Genomic DNA, 14326 nt, shown 5'->3' with positions numbered 1-14326 from the left:
GGATATTTCTGGTGCCGTTTCATCTGGCAGGGATAAAAAAACACCATCGCCGACTCACTCAGCAGGGAGCTGCGCTCGTGCCACGAGTGGGAGCTACGGCAGGATCTAGTGGATCGCCTCTTCCGACGGTGGGGCACACCCCAGATCGACCTGTTCGCGACGGCGACGAACTCCAAGTGCCGGAGGTTCGCCAGCAGGTTTCCCCAGGCGAGGAGCATGGGCGATGCTTTCTCGTTCCCCTGGGAGGGCCTGTTCCTCTACGCGTTCCCTCCTTTGCCACTGCTAATCCGGCTCGTCAACCAGCTCAAGAGGTCACGGTGCAGGATGATCCTCGTCGCACCTGCGTGGCCGAGGCAGATATGGTTCTCGGACCTTCTGGACTTGTCAGTGTCCCCGCCAATCAAGCTGCCGGTGGACGCGGATCTACTCTCCAGAGAAGGAGGCGCCATCCTCCACCACGACCCGAAATCGCTGAACTTTCAGGCCTGGCTCCTGCAGCGCTAGAGTTTGGAGGATACGACATACCGGCCGACTGCAGAGAGGTTCTTGCAAAGGCCAGGGCGTCCTCGACTCTTAAATGCTACGGACACAAATGGAAGAGGTTCTCTGTCTGGTGCCACGCACAGAAGATTAACCCTCTACGGATTACAGCCCCCCAAGTACTGCCGTACCTGCTGACGCTGGCCAAAGCTGGACTGGCACACGCGTCCATCAAGATTCATCTTGCTGCGATCTCCCGATACACCAGAACCACGGGGCGAACGTCCTTGTGGTCTCATCGTCTGGTGAAAGAGTTCATGAAGGGACTGTTCAGATCGTCCCCGCCGGTGAAGGCTCCGGCCCCGGCGTGGGAGCTCAACGTGGTGCTGACCAAGCTCATGGGACCTCCGTTCGAGCCTCTGCACTCAGCTCCGTTGAAATTTCTGTCGTGGAAAACAGCGTTTCTTGTGGCCATCACCTCCGCACGACGAGTGGGAGAGATCCAGGCCCTTTCCTGCAAGGCCCCGTACTTGACTTTTCACGACACGAGGGTAGTGCTCAGGACGCACCCCTCTTTCATGCCCAAGGTACCGTCGGACATCCATCTCAACGAACCCTTGGTGTTGCCTGTGTTCTTCCCGTCGCCTTCGTCGCCGGCTGAGAGGACTTTGCACTCGCTGGATGTGGCTAGAGCGCTGAAGTTCTACGTGGACCGCACGAAGTGTTTTCGGAAGATGTCACAACTCTTTGTGAACTTTGGACCTGTCAATCAGGGGAAGGCTCTCTCGAAGGCTTCCATTTCCAGATGGCTCTCCGGCTGTATCATGTACTGTCACCGGTTGGCAAACCGACCGCTGCCTGGCCGTCCGAGAGCCCATTCCACCAGAGCGATCGCAGCTACCACGGCGTTCCTATCTGGTGTGCCCCTGCTGGACATATGCAGGGCTGCTACGTGGAGGTCGACGCACACCTTCACGAAATTCTACTGCGTCGACCGGGATTCCAGGGAGGAGTCCAGGGTCGGCCAAGCAGTGCTGCGCAACCTGTTCGCCTGAGGTGAGTCTGGTGAGGAGGTAAGATGCTTAATGTTGAGTTTGATGTAATGCTTAATGTTGAGCCTTTGCCACCTCCCGTGGTTGTGCATGTGTGTACTGCTATGTATTCTTTATTCATGAGCATGTGAATCCATGCCAGACCCCATGCTGGAGAAGGAACAAGTTACTTACCTGTAACTGTTGTTCTCCAGCATGGGTCTGGCATGGATTCACATGCAAACCCTCCCGCCTACCCCTCTGCGGCTCTTCACTTGGTCATACTGCCACTTCACGTGCTTCCAAATCTGAAGATGGCTGCCAGAGGCGGGGCTTAGGTAGAGGGCAGTCATTGGCTGTGGTCAGTATGACGCAGAGATCAGTGATTGGTTATTACTACGAAAGACAGATCAGAAACGAAACTGATACTGGTTTTTTTCTTTACCGAGGATTCCCAGCCTGACGACGGGGAATATTCATGAGCATGTGAATCCATGCCAGACCCATGCTGGAGAATAACAGTTACAGGTAAGTAACTTGTTCCTAACTTGTTCCTTACCTTGAATGTGTGTTGCACTATACTGAAAAGTATATGTAACCTCTTTCTTTCCTTAGACACTGTTTCGCCATCTAATGAAAGTAGATGTAAGGGTATGTTACTCACCTGTGATTTGGTTGTGCCTCTTCCCAAAAGTAATGCTGTTGGTTTGACTTTATTATTCCTGTTAGGATAATTGTGTGAGTGTTCCCCATCTGGGTCTTGCCTCCCCTGATTTGCTGTTAGCCTGTAGAGAATAAGTCTGCATTAGGTTTTACCTTCCTAGAATAACCTTGAGTCGTTCATAAAGTGTAACATCGGGTTTTGCTTTCCCTGATCTGTTTTAGACAGGCACAAAAAGAGTCTTAGGTTTATACTTGCCCCAAGTTGCTGATGGCTCCTTCAAAAAGTATGTGCTTTACTTACCTTGAGTTAGCTGTGTGCCATCCAAAAATAAGTTACAAGAGTTACTTCTTATCTCAAACTGTGTTTCACTGATCTCAAAAGCATCTGTAATTGAATATTAGATCCTTGGGCTTTACTCACCTAGTATAACTGTGTGTTATCACAAAAGTAGTTATAGGTTTTTACAGTACCTAGAATAAGTGTTCCACTATTCACAAAAAGTATATTGTCCAGTTGACTGGCTGTGATTTGTTGCTGAGCATCACGGTGCAACTGGTAGTGTCCTACCCTTGAATTACTGAATGTAATCTGAAAGTAACCATTCATATGATATGATAGGTTATTTATAACGTGCTTAATACCCAGAGGTTTCTAAGTGCTGAACCAGGGATCGAACCTGTGGTGCTCTGTGTCGCCTTGCTTCCAAGGCAAGCATATTGCCCCTGAGCTATCCTCCCGAGATTGGTTTTTACTCCCCAAGAATAGGTGTGACCTATACTGAATGTGTATGAAAAGGATTGTCTTCCCTAGGACTACTGTTAGGTGTTCCAAATAAGGTTATGTGCTTTGGTCTCTGTACCTTCAAGCATACTGTTGGGTTTTTATAATTGTGGTTATATATAATGTGATAGTACTTATTTCCCCCCAAGATTTATCTGGGCCTACTTTTATTTAAATAAACCATTTATTTTTACAATACATAGTGTTTCAGTGTTTCTTTGGACCATTTGTATTACAATTTCATTTGTACTGATTCTACAGCCCTCTCTCCCTCCTAAAATCAGCCTGGCTGCTCTTTCTACGCTACCATGAACTCAGGTTGTACAGCCTTATACTAAGAGTGGAGACTTGTACTGCCTCAGTTGAATGGTTTTACTAAGCCCTTAGTTGGACTTCAGAAAAACTGTCCTAACAGACTCCAACTCAGTATTATGTTTAAAGAGGAGGGTGCCTCCCTCATATGCTAAGCCTGGAACAAGACGTGGAGGCAGATGAGGTTGGGACAGAGGTAATCTCACAAAGGAAATTCTGACATGTGACTGAATCTACCCACACCTTACAAGCTCTAAGAAAGCAGTCGCCTGTTGGGCAGTCCCTCAGCTCCTCCAAACCTCAGTCTACGTCATCTTACCCTACCTTCATTTCACCACACCAAAGGATGCTGGTCTCTACAGTTGTTTCTGTGTTTCTTACACTTCAACCCTCTAGCCCACAACACTAGCAGATCAATGCTCTGTCACACTCTCCGCTCTCATACATTTCCTATTACGGCAGACTGGCCTACAATGTTATTTGAGAGATTTCCCAATAAGCAGGTTCTCCAAATAGGTCAGTATGGGTTGGGAAATGCCGGCCGTGTTTTGCGCTGTCTGACTTGTAACTGATTTGCCCCAACCGTTATTGCCGTAGTAGAGAGTAACCTGTTGGCAGTCTGATTTCCAAATGCCCACCAATTTCACCAACAGAGCTGGCTTAGAGTATTCTACACCCATCTCGCCATTCACCATCTTGTAGAGTGGTCCATAGGGGATCTCGTGAGATTTCCCAACAAGTTATTCAGAGGGTTCTTAAGGCAGGTCTGTGCATCGCTGTCCACCCTTTAACTAACTCGCTTGCACTGGTCTGCTATACCTTTTATGAAAAGTTTCTCCATAGGCATTTCCGATAGTAAAAAACCATGCTCACCTCTCACTCGTCTTCTCCAATCCTGTCCAAAACACAAAGGCTGTAGCCGTCTATTTAATCAGGAATGCTTGCAGAGATTTCATTTGCTTCCCTTTTGCAATCTGCACTCCATATTTACCTTCCTGACGTGTTTCATTGCATTAAAATAATCGGACAGTGTTCGGCTGGTGCCGAGTAGCAAGAGGTTATTCGGCCAGGGCCAAACATATATTTTTCAGCCGGAATTCAGCCAAATATTTTCTGGAAGCCGGAGGGCGGTACGCCTTCTAGTAAACCTCCTCTTTACTGACAAGAGACTGGTCAGAAAGCAAATAAAAGAAGTATGACCCAGAAGAATCTTTCATTCTCCATCCAAAAACCAAGAGCATTTTCTCAATATCCATATCTTAAAATTCTCAATGACGAGCAGTGATTTTTCTCTCCTACCTTTCATTTTAACTTGCATTCCAGGACACAATGGACAAACCCTTAAGGGAGATACACCCCAACTGAACCTGATACATCATTTGTTCGAGAAGTTGTACTACAAATTGCTGCAAATCGACTACAGAGCCCTCACTGTCCTCATAGATGTTAGGGTTCTTATATTGAGCATGCATTTGTAAATGCTCAATATATAAACCTGTAGCTTCAGCCTTCATTATTTAGATCTGTCCCACTTTCCATGACTGAAGTTGCTATCTTGAGCTCCACAATTCAATTTGATCCTTTCTTTTGTTTTCCCCACCACAAGAACTTCTTGAAGCACTTGTATATCTCTATCTTGGCAGGCAACTCCTTTCCAACCAGCCTCGCCACAAAGGCCTCATGATTTGCCTGTGGAGGTCAGTTACTCCAGGCTATTACTCCCTGGCTGTTCGGAAATAGAAATATGGACTAGCGTGCTACCAAGACTGGCCAGAAGCTTATCAGATAGTCAATAGCCAAATCCTCCTCAATTGTACAGATTCATCAAGTGCCTCCTGGGGAGCATAGACGTTGATCCAGTGTGGCTTTGAGAACAGCAGTCAACCTTCCTTGTGGACCTCTTTGTCGGACAGCAATGTGACGTTTACCCAAACTGGCCTCCACTGTCGTTCGATCTGGAGGCGTTGCATGAGGGATGACTCCCATCTGGAGGGCACTCTAAAACGCCCAAATGAACATCCAGTGCCATCACATTAGTAGGTTGAGTAGATTGCAGAGAACAATGCAGTTGGTATTGGGATATTTACAGTACATACCTGTATGCTTCAGCACTATTCAAATATTGTGCCTTTCGGTATATATGAGATCACAACACCTATTTCTGTGTCTTGGGGAAAATAGTCCCTGTGCAGGATCAGCTTTCTTTCTACTTCTCTCTCTTGTTCTCCAACTGCCCAATCCATGGAGTCCAGCGAGATATTTCACTGAGTGAGACCGGAGGTTTGGATCCCCTCTCTCTTGGGTATGCAATTAGCTGATAAACCGGCTCCCCACGGCTATTGCTGCTTGGTTATGTGATGCTAACTACAGGAAAAATGGCCGGGGAATTCATGGCATGGACAGTGTGCTTGGGTGTGGGTGAAGGCCCCCTGGGAGCTGCCGCCATTCTCTGTGTGGAAAGCAATGCTGGAAGAAGTTTCTGGTGCTCTGACATTTGCGTTGCTGGTGAGGTGTTTTCAAAGGGCATCAAATGCTTTATTGTCTCTGGTTGTCTCATGGGATAGATACTTCATCGTAAGTGAGAAATCTGAGAGTTGATGGCAATTTGCCTGTCTTCTTATTCTGTTGCTTGAAACGAGAGCTGGCTCGAGGACCTGATGGATGTTTTTGTCATGGGAAAAGTTGCGAGGTGGTTGCTGAAATGATGTGACTACTCTGCTTTTTGCAACACTCTGGGATTGAGAAGCTGCCTGCCACTACTGATCTGTATAAAGACTAAAGTGCTAGATTCGAGAAAGTCCAAAATTGTCCAAGGGAGAAGGTGACTAAAGAAGCACTCCACTACATTTGGACTACTATGGCCAGGCACCATAGTGGCACCTTCCCCAGCATAGTTGCATTTAGACCCTGGGCCTCCCCTTTGAGATACTGGACTAGTTCAACGACCTAAGGATTCATGCAGCTGCTCCCCTGCTCCAGGAGTCTCAGGCTTTGAAGTGCCTTCTAATAACACTCAAAATACTTTCTCGCATACACCTAAGGGTTAACTCCATCTCCAATGGGAACTGGAGTAAGGACATGTATAGTTACATAGAGATGTTCCCACCAGGAATTAACAATGTATTTATTGAACAATGAGTTGGGCTGTAGCCTCAGCTCACACAATGGTAACACAGCTATTGTAAGAAATCACAAATAGATCTTACATACATATAGCCCAAGTAAAGAAATTAATACAATGAAAGAAATGAAAAAATACGTTTTTATTTCATCGTTGTTTTTAGTTTCGTACAGCAGAAGAATGCAAAATAAACAATACAAATATTAAAAGTGTACATGACAACAAATACGGAGAACAAAGAAAACAAGAATAAACGTACCAACACCTGTTATAAGGTAGGCAATAACAACTAAGACCCCAGATACCCTAATTGGGGTGTCCATACAAAGGTCAGTCTAAGTCTAGTCTGAAATCATAGGGGGTCAAAAGCAGACAATGTCGCTAACCCATCACAGTTCTATGTACAGTGGCGTACCCTCACTAAGTAAAAGCATGTTATGGACAAGGCTAAAGCAGAAGCACCACTAAAAATTCATGGCAGTGCAACCTGGAAGGGGCACATCCCACAAGTTTCGGTGGTCTGTCTTAATCTCCTTTGTCAAGACCAGAACAGATGAGTGACCCTGTGAACATGAACATTTAAATAATAAAGCCACTAACACAGCTACAACTAATTTAATTTAAACATTCAAAACAAAGGTTGACCCACCTAATCCAATCGTGGTAAGAGACAAATATACCCATCACCAAAAGAAAAAATCAAGAAAAGGACCCCTGAAATGAGAACCCAAGAACAAGCAAGTGACGCCCATCAGTGCCATATACCAAACAGCGGTAATCCATACCTACCAAAGCCACTTAAAATCATCAGTACAGTTAGGATTGGAGAGGGCCAATGAATACGCTCTACATCGCAGAATTGCCTTCCAAAAGTCGAGATTTAATCACTGACAGCTGGAGGGCTCCTGGGAAGGATGAGGATGCAAGCCATAAGTATAATAATCAAGAAGACGCACACAGGGGCTGGAAACGAACCCTATTTGCACAGACTAAAAGATACCTTGGGCGAATGAGTCACCAACCAGTCCTACAGGCAGGAATGGAGAGCCTGGCAAGGACAGGAAGCACACTGTCACACTGTCACCACCAAAGTTAAAGCCAGAAAGTAAAACAGAAATAGACAATGAATCCAAGTAAGGCAGGATCGCCGCGAGAACACGTCCCTAAATATGTCAGCTGTCAGAAATAATTACCAAAACTGAACACTAAAAGATTGCCTATGACAAGGCTCAATGTGCACAAAGTAAAAATGGAGGCAAACAATAAATCCGGGTATGGTAGACTTGCGGTGAGAACACAGTCCTGAAATACATATCAGCCATCAAAAGTAATCAAAACGGGAGTGCTAAAATATTGCCTATGAGAATGCACAGTGTGCGCAGGCCCCTGCATCGCAAGCCACGAGTAGTTCACAAAGGAGGGGGGGGGCGCCAGAAGGAGCGTGCACCCATAGGAACTCGTAGAGTTCAAACGACAACGTCTGGTGCTTACCCGGGCATAACCCGATAAATTCAGAAGAACACACTAGCGCAATTGATAAATGCCGCAAAAGAGCCGTACACTTACCTAATAATTAGTTATGCTCGTCGGAGCAATGTCAATTTACAGGCATACTGTCGAAGCGCAGCGCTGCCACGCGAGACGTCTTGTGGCCTAAATACTGCACCGGCAGATACCCCTCCTTGCTGTAACAGCTGGAGGCTGGAACGTTGCATTGCGTTCTGCAGAGAAGCCCCTGGCCTGACAGTATGGTGATGGGGGTCATTACAGGGGAAACGGGATGGATCTCGAGCAGGGCACCTTCTGGTTGCTTGCTACCTCGGAGCTAGGGAGAGGAAAGCTTGAAAAAACCTACAGTTTGTAGGTAAAGCTGCCTCCCAGTATGACACACAACCCTGTAAGTGTCTGAAAGGGAATGAGGTAGTCATTAATATATGTTCACCTGAACAAATGTGTGCCCAACCATAAAAGGGTGTCCTTGTCTATGCAAATTAAGTACACAGATGGCAAAAAAATATAAATAATGAATACTGATGCTCAAGGGGTCCCTCCAGTGCGGTGGTATCGCTAGAAAATCTTAGTGAACTCATATGTGGCCTGTACCGTCTGCGGGCAAATATTGCCCCCTCACCGCCATCCAAATAATAAAAAATCGAACATTTTCAGAATTATGTACACTTTTAAATGGCAGGCTTAGAATTACTGGCGATGAAAGAACATGGAACCATTTTAACGTGGCTCTGGTAGGTATTGATTATTACTTTTTGGTATATGGCACTGATTGGTGTCACTTACTTCTTCTTGGGCTCTCATTTCATGGGTCCTTTTCTTGATTTCTTTTTTTTTCCTTTTTGTGACTTTTTTTACTTTAGATACCAAAATAGCTGTAGCTGTGTTTGTTGCTTTTCAGCCATATGTATTCAATATTTAAATGTTCGTGTCCACATGATCACTCATCTGCTCTGGTCCTGATGAAGTCGAAGATTTAGACAGACCGCCGAAACGTGTGGGATGTGCCCCCTCCATCTGCACTGCACCACATTTTTAGTGCCACTTGTGATTTAGCCTTGTGCATAGCATCCTTTTACTGAGTGGGGGTACGCCACTGTATGTAGACCTGTAATGTGTTGGCGACATTGATTATCCGTCTGCTTTTGACGCCTTATGATTTCAGACTAGATTTAGACTAACCTCTGTATGGAACCCCCCAATTAGGGTATCTGGGGTCTTAGTTGTTGTTGCCAACCTTATAATAGATATTGGTATGTTTTTTCTTTGTTCTCCGTATTTGTTGTCATGTACACTTGTAATATTTGTATTGTGTGATTATTTTTCATTTTTCAGATATATTCTACTGTACTAAACTAAAAACAATGAAGTAAAACAATTGTATTTTTTCATTTCTTTCGTTGCATTAATTGCTTTACTTAGGCTATCTTTATGTAAGATCTATTTGTGATTTTCGTATAATAACTGTGGCAACATTGTGGGAGCTGAGGCTACGGCCCAACTAATTGTCCATTAAATTACATTAAGAATACATTGTTAATAATTCCTGGTGGGAACGTCTCTTTATGTAACTACAGAATGCTTTCTTGACAGTGACTGAAGAGTGTGGTGTCTGAAGCCGAAAAATCTGCAAGAGTCTTCAGGCGCAGAATTGTTGATCCTAGCACAGAGGTCTGCAATCAATGGCTCTCCAAATGTTTTGTCCTACAATTCCCATCAGCCCTATGCTGAATAGCTAGTGATGAGGGATCATGGGATTTGTAATCCGAAATATCTGGAGTACCTAAAGTTGCAGACCCCATAATACTGCTGTTCTACTAACTTGCATGACTTTTGTGGCTTCTCGTCTAAAAGAATATCCTGGGTGCCCTGAATGTGCTTAGAGCTTTGTAATAGGCTTTGCCCTAGATACATTTCTGGACATTCACTCTGAACTGCAGGAAGGAATGTGATGCACCATCTACCACAGAAATTCCAATTTAAATGTAACCATCAAATTAAGTTTTGATGCATACTTTTTTCATTGCTTTTATTACGAACCTCTCTCACGCACTCAAACGCCAGCCTGGCTACTGCGGACTATGTAAAAATAGCGCAGCATTTTACTTGTCAGTGGCGCCATACATAATCAAGGTCTTTAGTGGCATAATATTATGCTTGAAAACCTCAGTTTTTCATATACCGCTGTTAAAAATATCATTTCAACACAACACCAAAATTGAACAAGATTGATTATGGTGTGTTAATTCACCCATGTGAAATAGGGAGAACCTAGGAGTATAATTGGGCAGGAAAAAAGGAATGTTTGCATATTTTGCGCATGAAATTACCATCTTAAATGCTTTAGACGTATGCAAGACCTTTGTATTTCATATGCAAATCTTTATTTGTTTAAGTTCGCCCATTTCTTAAGCAACACTTTTTACTAACTGCACTACTATCAGGTTTGCAGGTTTTTTTTAAGGAAAATTGGTCAACTGTACACATTTCGGTCCGATGTAGCACAAGAAAAAATTTCGAGCACACCAAGCATGCCTTGCTAATTTTTACACTTTGAGTTAACTTGCAAGGGACCACTCCCACTTAAAAAATGTTGCATGTTTACTATAAAATACACTTGAAGTACATATACATTGAGTGATATTGAAATGTGCAGTGTATTACGTTTTTCACATTCTACTTTTCTACATGTTCTTCCTCTTGTTCTCCGCTCCCCTTCCTCCATGTGTTCTCCCACTACTTTTAAGCCTTACTACTTCGATGCACTCAGTTCTGTGTTCAAGCTCCCAAAACTACCTGTGCTACTACCAGTGTTTTGTCCTTAGTCTGTGTGTGCGCGCCCCTAATCGCTTCCTGTGCTTAAACTCCTGATCGGCTATGTGCTATCACCGGTCCAGTAGTAATTGCACTCCCTGCCAAGGCATAGAAGTCGCACTGCATTTCCACATACCTAAAAAAAGAAACATACCAATTACTATGTATACATAGCATTGTTAAGTGTTTTTGCAAATTATTATTAAATGTTAGAACTACTGCAATCCATCTTTTCATTTTTGGTGCAGAATTTTACAGCAATGCAGGTGTATCTGTGAAATTACACTAGAACACTGACCTGCATTACTTTGATGCACATGCACCTTTGGATATAAAGCACTCCTAACAATGTCACTCTCCTCACTCTTGCATGTTACCAACCAATGAAAGAGCGAGTACATTATTCCATCACAGCATATCATTTATAACTTGTCCAATAAAAAGTATGAACAGTCAACATTTACGACTTTTTAATACACTGGACCAACATAAACGTGTTGTGCATATTTTTCTATAAAAGTCAATGCACAGGAATATGCCTGTTAAATAGGCTCTGCGCTGCAGTGCTGTGTTTGAAGCACCTAACCTACCCACCTTGGAATAGTTTCTGAAGTCTGCACCTGCATATAATGCGTGCATCTTCCTGATCCGAGAACGTATGTATTTCTTGACTGCAGACTTGTATCTAAACCAAAAAGTCAACATTAATACCAAAACATACATGTATATTGCATTTCTAAATGCCAGCTCGAATTATAAATTCCAAAAAACACTCAAATTACTAATTTGTTTCCATTTTCCAACTGCACATCTACCACTTCCCAATTGCATGTTTTGTGTCAACGCTGCACATTAAAAAAAACCTGCACATATGACATACGCTGACATTTCCTCTGGTGTGCCTTTCTACTTGCATAGTTTATAAAGTGGGTGTCATCAGGTTTGCATACAAGACGTTTGACCAGTTTAATTACTATAGTTGAAATAGATGGCTAATAAAACATCCCATATTGGCAACTGAAATGATGCACAATCAGCAAAAGTGTGTTTATTTTTCTTACGTCCTAATGCCATACCTTTGTGTTCTAATGCCATACCTTTTCTCAATGTTTTCACAGAGAATCAGCACAGCCAGTGGAGATGGACGGCACTACTGTTACCCTCATTTCACATGTGCTGTGGATACAGAAAATATTCGCCGGGTGTTCAATGACTGTCGGGACATTATTCAACGGATGCACCTTCGCCAATATGAGCTATTGTGATGGAGAAGCACGTTTTCTGTGTTTCGAACTCCTTATTTCTCATTTAAAAAAGAAAAGGAAAAAACTTGCCTACACAGGGTGGAAGAGAACTGGTGCGGCCCTCCCTCCAATTTGCACCCCTTCACTTTTCTCACTGCTGAGCGACAGCAACACGTCTAGCTTGCTTCTGTTTCCTTGACACAGTGTGAGATGGCATCATCGTCTTAGTGCCATTTGCCTGCAGGTTCCATAACATGAAAAAACAATACCAATCGACGACCACAGCTTTGTGTTTGTGAACGATTTGGGATTCAAGCAGAAAAAGTAAAATTTAGGAAAGGATTTGGATCTCAAGCAGAAAAAGCAAAGTTTAGGAAAGAGGAAAATACCCATTTTTTAATTAACAGTGTGGGCATACTTTTATTCCTCTCCGCTTCGTAAAATCAACTGTATCCAAATCGCTCCATCAACAGAAAGGTGCCAAGTTGCAGACCAAGTGGCAAGCGATGTCCAAGTATGATCATGTGACTGTAAAAAGTGTCTCTGAACGGAAAAAATCAACTGTTGTCTAATGCAGACCTAGACGAAATGCAAAAAAATATATATTTGTGGCTACCTTTCACAAGGATTTTAAAATCCAGTCTTGGGGAGCCTGCCAACATTTTTGGACGATACAAATGGAACCGCATTTGGGGCCTGTGTTTGCAGATAGTTAGCTACACATTTTCTTTTTTTCAGTTTGTTCACTGACTGACTCTTGTCTGCTATTAAAGAAAACATGAGAAAAGATCATTAACTTCGACAGACGTTCTCAAAGTTTTCCTCCCTACCCTTCCACCCCCTTCCCCACTCCGTCGTCTCGCCCTTCCCTATTTTTTTATTTTACTGCTGGATTATTATTCTTGTACAGACTGTAAAATGTATTATTTTGTACAACTTTATTGAAAAAAAATAACTTGTAGAAGATCTTTGTGCCTTGATTATGGCTGTACCTGTAAAATGAGCTAAGATGTAAGTATGTTTGCGCTGTACAGCTTTGTCAACCCTATCTGCAGCATTAGCTCAAGTTAGGGAAAATTTACCAGTAGTTTAGTTTTTTTCTGGTTTATAAAAGAAGGAAAAATACTGTTTAGTAAAAAGAAGTGCAAATTGTGCAAACTTAACCACTTTAAAAGTGAGGTCTTCAACAAGTGACCAGATGTCGCAGCATCATGCTTTTTAATTTTTAGCTTTAACTCATTTAAATCTCTATCCAAATGCAAAACATGGCTTGTTTCTACATAAACCAAATTTTGCTACAAATTATAAATGTTAGTCTTTGGTCATTCATAGTCCTTTTTTTGCAAAACAAAATCCAAGAAAAGAGTGATAATAAAAATGTGTAAGGCATTGTGCAAGTATGCTGGCCATCCATAGTCTTTGACAAATGTTTTGTTGCCGTCGTCCTGCATACTGCATGGATTCAAGAATTACATAAAGGTATTACAGAACCCCTGCTCCCCCTTAGTTTTGACCATCGAACTCTGTTTCAAGTGTCATTTTCATTTCTCTTTTAATAAAGAGATATCTTAGGAAAGCTTTCTCAAACCAAGAATGAGTAAGGTAAAGTGAATGTGTGGGTTTATTTTCTTAAACTTGAATAATTTATGCAAATTATGCTTAGAACAAGATGTGGTACAGTAAAGAACAAGCGAACATTACTGTAGCAATAAGTAAGCATGTCATTTTCCTTAACTACTACACTCCTTTATACTTCATATATCTGTGTGGTTGTGTCTCTGTATGTGTATTTTTTCATGTGTGAAAAACATGGTGTACATTTTGTACAGATTAAGAAAAGTGCAGTGGAAAGAATGACTTTTAGACATTGCTTGTCTGCATTACTCCAGTAACCCCAAACAATCGAGGTTTGTATGTAATGAAGTGTACAGAGGCAAATTTGTTAATGCATTTACATTTAAGTACTCATAAAACATTAGCATATCCTTTTGGCAGCGCAGAGTAAGGTTTGGTCAGGTATTTTCCCATGCAATTCTTTCATCCTGGACGCTAATATTTGTTGATTCGCAACACTCAGAAAACTGTAAACAATTTGGTTTTCTTAAATAAGAGGGATTGATTAGTAAAAGTGTGCATATCACCTTCTTTTTTTAAAGTATTATTCTTCTCTGACTGTGGGGAAGGTCACTTCTTAAAATACTAATGTGAGACTACAAACTAATTTTCCCCATGTTGGCCAGCCCTCTCTGCAGTTTATAATTTTACTGCCAGTTTAATTGACTACTTTTCATTTTAATATTTATTTTTTAATTTATACTTTTTGGGCAATTCATGTTTAAGTATACTATTTCCACATAGCGTGATAAGGGTT

General features: G+C 42.7%; 1 protein-coding gene across 2 annotated transcripts in view; it reads left to right on the top strand.

Annotated features, from left to right (window-relative positions):
• GNAS (GNAS complex locus) overlaps window positions 1–13264 on the top strand; it is a 2205902-nt gene extending 2192638 nt beyond the window's left edge. For both annotated transcript variants that reach the window (XM_069651056.1, XM_069651057.1), the window contains exon 12: window positions 11830–13264. In XM_069651056.1, the coding sequence (XP_069507157.1) occupies window positions 11830–11976 (147 nt within the window). In that variant the 3' untranslated portion in view covers window positions 11977–13264. The remainder of the gene's footprint in view (window positions 1–11829) is intronic.
• Window positions 13265–14326: the final 1062 nt, after the last annotated feature.

Source organism: Ambystoma mexicanum, chromosome 3p, assembly GCF_040938575.1.
Source record: "Ambystoma mexicanum isolate Mex_15411 chromosome 3p, UKY_AmexF1_1, whole genome shotgun sequence".
Taxonomy (NCBI): domain Eukaryota; kingdom Metazoa; phylum Chordata; class Amphibia; order Caudata; family Ambystomatidae; genus Ambystoma; species Ambystoma mexicanum.
This window is presented reverse-complemented; position numbering and strand designations above follow the sequence as displayed.